The sequence below is a fragment of the Mastomys coucha genome, unplaced genomic scaffold (assembly GCF_008632895.1).
Source record: "Mastomys coucha isolate ucsf_1 unplaced genomic scaffold, UCSF_Mcou_1 pScaffold2, whole genome shotgun sequence".
Lineage (NCBI taxonomy): Eukaryota > Metazoa > Chordata > Mammalia > Rodentia > Muridae > Mastomys > Mastomys coucha.
The window spans coordinates 14,250,658-14,258,992 of NW_022196902.1; the positions used below are offsets into that span (position 1 = coordinate 14,250,658).

The 8,335-nt window shown below is 44.3% G+C and overlaps 1 protein-coding gene and 1 non-coding gene across 2 annotated transcripts in view; one reads left to right on the forward strand and one right to left on the reverse strand.

Moving 5' to 3' along the window:
- Positions 1–318: 318 nt before the first annotated feature.
- On the reverse strand, positions 319–427 carry LOC116097974. The gene has a single exon (XR_004121635.1). It is a non-coding gene; the product is annotated as a small nucleolar RNA SNORD23 (small nucleolar RNA).
- Positions 428–3,733: 3,306 nt separating this feature from the next.
- Positions 3,734–8,335, forward strand: part of Sgk1 (serum/glucocorticoid regulated kinase 1) — a 124,314-nt gene continuing 119,712 nt past the window's right edge. The window contains exon 1 of the mRNA XM_031380570.1: positions 3,734–4,295. Coding sequence (XP_031236430.1) covers positions 4,227–4,295 — 69 coding nt within the window. The 5' untranslated portion in view covers positions 3,734–4,226. The remainder of the gene's footprint in view (positions 4,296–8,335) is intronic.

Below are 8,335 nucleotides of genomic sequence, written 5' to 3' on the forward strand. Positions count from 1 at the left end.
CAGATAGATAAATCTACTATCTATTCAGTTTTGAGAAAGAAAGAAGGGAGGGAGGAAGGAAGGAAGGAAGGAAGGAAGGAAGGGGAAAAGAAAATTAAAGAAGAGGGAAGAAAGAGGGGCTGGTTCAATGGCTCAATGGCTTAGAGCACTTCCAAGAACCTAAGTTCAATTCCCAGTGCCGATACAGAGTGGCTCACAACTGCCTGTAGCTCCAGCTCCTGAGGATCCAACAACATCTTCTGGCTTCCTCAGATACACACATGCACAGACAAACAAACAAACAAACAAACAATACTTTTCCCCACTCTTAGGAAACTGTGCCCTCAAGCCTTAAGCAATGGTCCAACTAGCCTGTCCCAAAGGAAGTCATGTTGTCACCCCCAGCCTCAGAATGCACAAGGAACCAGGATGATATCAACACTGGGCAAAAATTACATCTTTAAAAACAGAAAGAAAAAACAAACAAACAAACCATCCAGGCCTGGTAGTCCAATCATTAATTCCGGCAGCCTAGAAGGCTGAGACAGGACGATCTCAAATTCTAGTCCTGCCTGGATCATTGAACGAGTTACGAGGTCAGAGACAACCTAGTGAGATACTGCCTCAAAACAAAGAAAGAAGAAGGAAGAGGAGGAAAATACAACTCAACAGTACAGCATTTGTCTAGGATGCATGAAGTATCACATCCGATCTCCAACACTGCAAGAAATAACAAAGAAATGGGTAAATAGATAGATAAAACAAGAACCACCCTGTAACTTCTCTGAACTTTTTTTTTTTTTTCAAGACAGGGTTTCTCTGTGTAGCCCTGGCTGGCCTGGAACTCACTCTGTATGCCAGGATGGTCTCAAACTCAGAAAATCTGCCTGCCTCTGCCTCCCAAGTGTTGAGATTAAAGGCATATGCCACCACTGCCCAGCTCTACCCTGTACTTCTTTTTAAAGTGTTTGGATTGAGGCTGCCAAGACAGACACGTAGTAAATAGAGGTGGTAGTGGGCCTATGTCTTAGCTGTGAATAGCCACCACGACCCAGGCAACTCTTATAAGGACAACATTTAATTGGTACTGGCTTACAGGTTCAGAGGTTCGATCTATTATCATCCAAGGCAGGAACATGGCAGCATTTAGGTAGGCATGGTGCAGGAGAAGTTGAGAGTTCTACATCTACATAGATGAAGGCTGCTAGCAGAAGACTGGCTTCCAGGCAGCTAGGATGAGGATCTTAAAGCCCACACCCACAGTGGCACACCTACTACAAGAAGGCCACACCTATTCTAACAGGACCACACCTTCTAATAGTGCCACTCGCTGGACAGAGCATACACAAACCATCACAGCCTATCTGCTAATGATTTCAATATGACAGGGAAAGTTCAAGAGGGAAGAGACACCCTGCTGTCCCAAGACAGCTAACTGTGTAGTTTAAACACGTTGTTGTTGTAATGACCAAACTATGGCTCTAAATTATGGATCTCTCTACCTGCTCAGAGCCCCTGTTTTCTGTTTCTCCTCCATCTGAATGACCTCTGTTTATTCTCCCATTCAAACCACAACATGTACATTTCTCCTGTGACACAAAGTATGCATCATTGCACTCATGGACCTTGTGTAAAGTCTAGTGTGAGCTAGCTTATGGCATCAGCATCTGGAAGTGGCATTTGGGGACAGGAAAGATGGGTTAGTCTTTAGTTTTGTCTTTACCCCCTCCCCTTATAGACTCTATGAGACATTCCTCTTCACCCTAGGTCATAGCAAGCCTGCCAAAGCAAGTCTATGGAGGAGAACATCAGGAAATCCAACTGAGGGCCCAGAATATTTAGTTATTTAGAAAGCAACACACACACACACACACACACACACACACACACACACATCACCTACATTCAATAAATGGCTGTTATAACACTTTGTGGGGAATGGTGACGAAAGGAACAGGAACAAGGCTGAATTGCCTCCCTCCATTGTTTTGTTTTGTTTGTTTTTGTTTTGTTTTGTTTTTTGTTTTTTCGAGTACAGCCTGGCTGTCCTGGAACTCACTCTGTAGACCAGGCTGCCCTCAAACTCAGAAAGCCACCTGCCTCTGCCTCCCAAGTGCTGGGATTAAAGGCGTGCACCATCACTGCCAGGCTCCTCCACTGTTTTCTAATGAGACTTACTGAGGTATAATTTTACTGTGCAAAACAAATTCTTTTTTGTTTCATGATGAAGTTTGGTTCTCATTGTAGTCATTACCATAATCCCGATGGGGAAAATTTCTTTCATCTTAGAATAATTCCCTTAGAGTTCTCTCTGGTGTTTTTAGATGTCCCCTTTAGGAAAATCACAGCCTGCTAATGCTGTAGATTACATAATGTATCCTTGTATCTTGGACAACTTAATCCATATCTCACCTCATAGAAACTCATCCTCTAAAGGAATTCAGGCACCTCTTCCCCATTTAATCCACGTGTCCCATATAAATGGTGTAACAATATGGGCTTTGTTGTTGTTATTGTTCTGTTCAGGTATGGTTTGGCTAGGATCCCATGAGTTCCAGTCTGGCCTCAAACTATCTGAGGATAAGATTGAATTTCTGAGCCTCCTACCTTTACCTCCCAACTTCTGGGGTTCTAGTCCCATGTTGCCACAATGCCTGTTTTTTGTTTGTTGTTTGTTTTTGTTTTTGTAGTCCTGAGGATCAAACCCACGGTTTCATGCAAGCACTTGATCAACAATTATTTACCCACGGTTTCATGCAAGCACTTGATCAACAATTATTTTTAAGAATAGTTCTATTGTATTTCCTACCAGCAAATGCTCACTGTTTTTGGATTTGAATGCTATATTTTAATGAAATGAGATGGCAAACAAGTGATTGAATGAATGAATGAGTGAATGAATGGTTGTGTATATCTATCTCATAGACTCGGCAGCATCCAAAGGACACCAGGAGGTGAAGTAGTTGATCAAAGCCATATGCTGACGGGGGGGGGGGGGGGGGGGGGGGGGGCAAAAAAACTCATAAAAAATCAACATCAAAGATCATAAGTGGAAATGAACTATGCATAATTAAATGTTTTTATTAAATGAATTCACTATGTGGAGGTTCAGGGGTAAGTTGGGACATATAAAAAGACTCATCCTTGCTTACTACGACTTCCTTTGCATTCAATGGATTCAGCTAGATTTTTTGGTAAGGGTCTGGGCAAGGTTCTGCCTGTTGGTTTTGCACACTTACTGTCTGCTCATTGATTTTCTCTTACTGCCGGCTTCTCTGTTGAAAAGGATACACTTACCTTCCCAGTTGTTCCTTATATATCACAGCGGAAGGAAGGGCATCAGAGAAGACCCTATGGAGTAAGAGACCATCCACTCTTACACCTGTGCAGGCACATCATTTTATTTTTCAAGGTTTGCATAGAGCAAGAACACGTTTGATGGCTTCCCCCCCAACCCCCGGGGTTTGGTATCAGAACCGGAATCTGAAGAACTTCATTGAGTCATTATTGGGTCTGCGTTTTACAGGAAACTCTGGTTGCCACAGTCTTAGCAAAGGAAAACTAATTCAAACGGCCCTCCCAAGGGAGTCAGCTGCCCTCCTGTGCTTTCTGTGTCTCCCGACCATCCCCAGATCTTACTCACGTATGCATGCATGCATCCTTGCTCCTTCCTGCCTTGCTTTCTCTTTCCGTTTGCCTTTCTGAGGAGGCTCTCTCCCTCCCTCCTTCCCTCCCTCCCTCAGGCTTCAGCTCTTTCTTACTCCTTCCCCCAGCTGCTTAACTACAGCTCCCACTGGAACCTACACAATCAAAAACAGCTCTCCTCCAGCAGCCTCCAGAAGCGCATCACCTGGAGCAGAGCGAGTCGCTCGCTCCCTGCACAGCCGGAGCAGCTAGGAAGCTGGGGGCGGGGACGGTACCTTGCTCCCGCCTGAGCGCCAGCCAGAGCATCTCTGGATAGATTTGCTGTATCCCGCCATCCGGCCCCGGGGTCCTGTTGTGATGATGTTTACGTTTCAGAGCAGTGATGGAAAGAGAAAAGCCACTGCCGGTGGCCTCTGAAAGTGGGGCGAGTTACTGCAGTCGCTGCCGCAGCAGAATGAGCGAGTGAAAAACTGAGCACCGTTAGCCTCTCCATCCCGTTCGGTCTTCATTCACAGTCTCTAGGAAGGCGAATCGGGATACAGATGCAGTAAGCAAGCCAGTGCCACCCTGGATCTATAACTGTGAAGTCGCTTCTGTGGAAGATGGTAAACAAAGACATGAATGGATTCCCGGTCAAGAAATGCTCAGCGTTCCAATTTTTTAAGAAGCGGGTAAGCCCAGGTTATGGTTGTTGCTTTTGTTTTCTTACGCTTCTCTCAAATGCTTTTGGAGGTTTGCCTAGGTTAAGCCTCGGGTTTTGTTACTAAGCCCTTCGTGAAAGCAGAGCTTCTGATGTCAGTGGTCAAGGTGAGCGCTGGCCCTGCTGAGATTCAGATTTGTTGGGGGAGGTGGGTAGGGGAGACACTGATAGAAAGGGGGGAGCTCAGAGGAGTTGCATTTGAAAGAGGGGGTTGGGCCGAGACGTCTTCAAATGGGTTTAAGATGGGAACTGAGATTTCTCAATCAAAGCCATGCCCAGGATTACTAGGCAGTTTCAAAGAGAGCTGGCCCGAGTGCAGTTAAAAGCAAGCAATTTAGTCTGGGCTAATTAAGTCGCTCCCTCGCCCTTATCTTTGAAGGGTTCAACTTTGCCACACCTTTCCTCCCTCCCTGCTGCGTTTTCATCTTCAATTGTTACATTGAAGATTCAATCTTTGGCTCCTCAAATTCATCCTGCCAATATCTCTTTGGTATAAACAGGAAAGGACTAGAGTGACCTTTTACAAAAATGATGGACTCCCAACATCTCAAACCCTCTATTTCAAGTTGCTTCAATTTTGCTTAACACATGTGCCCTCACCAAAAAGAATAGGGATAGCCTGTTTTATAGTCCAAACTATGATGGGGTGTGTGTGTGGGGGGGGTTCTGCTGCTGTATACATTTGTTTAAATTCCTTGTACTTTCATTCATAATGTTAGTAATGTCACAGGCTGTAAATAAATAGACCTTTCTCTGTTTCACAGATAAACTCAGTTCATTGCAGTGGCCACACTGGAGGTCTGTGGTTCTGCAAATGTACACATGAGTGGGGACTAAGAAATGAATGATTGTTGGAAGACTGATGGTTGGCATTTTTCAGGAGGCTCCTCCACACCCCCCGCCCCCCACCCCCAGTTGTCCCGTCCTGTTTAGTGCCCGGGTGGTTCTATCCAGATGCTTCTCTGCATTCATTCACCCTTCCCTTCATTCAGGCCTTTCTGTGTGTGCCGCGCCTGAAATGGCAACAGAACGTAATGAATTACAGGCTGGGCTGGACTGCCTCCTTGCACTAAAGGGTCAAGCTGTAGGCCAGCAGCCTGGAAGTGCCAGCAGAGGCTCTCTGACATCCTGGTTTAGAACTCCCCAAACCCATGGCCAAATGCAAACGATATGCATTGAATCTGAGTAATGCTAACTCCTGCAGCCAGTGTCAGCTGAGGCGACCCCAGCAGAGTCTGCAGCCTGTATAAAAATCACGTCAGCCCAGCTTCTTGGTCCTCCAGGCACTACTAAGGTCTCCCCCATAGTCAAAAGATGCCTTTCCAAGGGAAGGACTCTTTTATTTAGTCCTTAAGTTCTTTACTCCCTTCTAACTAACTAGCCAAAGTTTGCTGTTTTTTTTTTTTTTTTTTTTTTTTTTCTAGCTACATTGATCAGGTTGTCTTGAATGCCTGGGCTGAAGTGATCCTCCTGCCTCAGTTTCATAGCCTTATGACATCATGCCTATCTTAATTAATTTATTTGGTGCTATTGAGGGTATTTTGTTTTACAGTGCTGGGCCCCAAGCATGCAAGCTACCCCCCAAGCCCCATCCCCATCCCTAAACAATGAACTATGTTCACAGTCCTGGGGAGTTTAGAACCCTTTCAGCTGGGTATTGTCAGTCAACCAAGTGTCTGTTACATACTATTTAGTTATGTATTTATTTATTATAATGATTTCTTATTTTCTTTGCCATCAAAATGTACTACTAGAAATCCTAGCTTGACATCTGGTTGCATTTTGCTCATGAGCATGATTTCCCAATGCACTTCAGCCAGTGTTTCCCCAGACCTTGGGTTTTGGAAAGAGTGAGACAGGGTACAGATGTCTTCTCAAAAACTGCAGGGAGAAAGAGATTTACACCATGAAGTCCAGCAGGCCATTCACCAGGCTCAGCCTTCCAATTGGGTCTGACATCTCCCTGACCCCCTGCTCTCCTAGCCCCTCAAGGACAGCGAGCCCAGCAGAATGTGACTTGTGCGTCATTGACAGCCCTGGAGAGAAATTCCTTGATTCCTGTCTACTTTGTTTTACTATACATCCGATTTAGACTATATTCTAAATGCTCACTGCTCGGACTATGACCTTGGCTTCGACTTTTCTAGTTTGAGTGGTTTTGTGTGACTGATTTGAGACAGGGTCTCTTTCTTCTAACCCAGATTAGCTACCAAGAACTTACTACCTAGCTGAGGATGACCTTGAACTCCTGATCCTCAAGGGCCTCTAACTCCTAGATGTTGGGATCATAGCCATGCCTCAGCATACATGGTTTTAAATGCATTATTATTGTTATTACACAGGTAATAAGAAAATAAATGTGCAAAATGTGAAGGCAGTAGAGAAGTTTAGCTCACCTTTCCTGGGACTGTCCCCTCCCACCTGAGAAATCATTGTCGTCATATGGAAGCTGATGCTTTGCTGAACTTCTTTATGTGCCTTACATACAAATTCATATTCTATAAAGGCTTTGTTTTTGCCGAGAATAATCCATTTATTTATGTTCTATCGAGGTTCCACACATTTCTGCATATCTTAGTTTTAGTCCAGCTAGACGGTCCTACAAAGTAAACCTTTGTCTAATGCCCACATTGAGCTGTGAACAGAACTGGGTTCTGGGGAGGGGTGGGGTTGTGCGCACACACTCACCAAAGAGACAGCTGAGTCCTAAACACAATTTTTGATTGCAAAAGGCTAAATGGCTGCTTCCTACATTTCTCAACCATCCAGAGGGATCCAGTGAGCCACTAGAAGGGGGTACAGCCAATGTGCCTCCATGGTTGCCTGCCAGAGGGATCCAGTGAGCCGCCAGAAGGGGGTACAGCTAACATGCCCCCATGGTTGCCTACCAGTAGCTGTATTCGTCTCAATGTGTTTTAAATCCCATGGACCAAGTACTTTCCACAGATTATTTCATTAATCCTCATAGCAATCCAACAGAAGAAAAATGATTCACTGTGCAAAGTGTAATGTAGAGAGACTGAACAATTAATTGCCCAATGTCAATGTTTGTCTAAAGATCAAGTGTGGTTTTTGTTGTTGTTGTTGTTGTTGTTGTCCAGGCTGGCCTCAAACTCCCTCCCTCTTGACTCCACATCTTAAGTGCTAAGATTATACAGGGAAGGGTACCATCATGCCCAGTTCCAAGCCTGATATTTTTTTTACTCGTATCATCCCGTCTCCTCTTTCTTTTCTTTGTTTCATATCAGACTCCTCCACCCCTGTAAGAAATAAGTATGTCACTACCCAATGTCCGAAGCCCAGCCTCAGGAGGCAAGCTTTTAGCTCTCATGTCCCTCTTAGTAGCAACAACCACTGGAGACTGGAGGAGCAACATCTGAACAAAGCTAGTTCTGATGCTTTTCCCACAATCCTCTGGACTAATGCCTTTCACTCTGGTGTTTTAAAAGCTTGATTAAATCAGCTTAATTTCACTTAGCTTAGAATTGCTAAGCTAAACTAGGTAAGACTTCCTTTCATTCTATGTGTTAATGACAAATTGGCTCTAGATGTATACAGGTTATGTTTTATTCTGAGAACCTACAAAGTTCAGTTAAGATGAATGGAAAAAAAATATCATTCTCAGTTTTTATGTGAAAATGAGAGCTGGAGAATATATCGATTCTGATAGAGGTTATCCCTTTCCAAGGCTTGGATTCCTACAGAATGACCCAGAAAACACGAACAAATGATATTGCCTTGAATTTGATAATCCTTAGTGGAAATACACCAAGTATGTGAACGAAACCTGATAACAGCAGTGCTGCTATTATTAACTTTTTATCAAATCTCAAAGGTATTTGACAGAATTCAAATTTGGAACCAAGGAGCCAGGAGCTATAGTCCTAGTATTTTGGAGGCCAATGTAGTAGAATTGCCTTTTAACCCTACATAGGAAGACCCTGCCTCAAAGAAAACACAGACACACAGACAGACAGACAGACAGACAGACAGACAGACACCCCCCCCCCC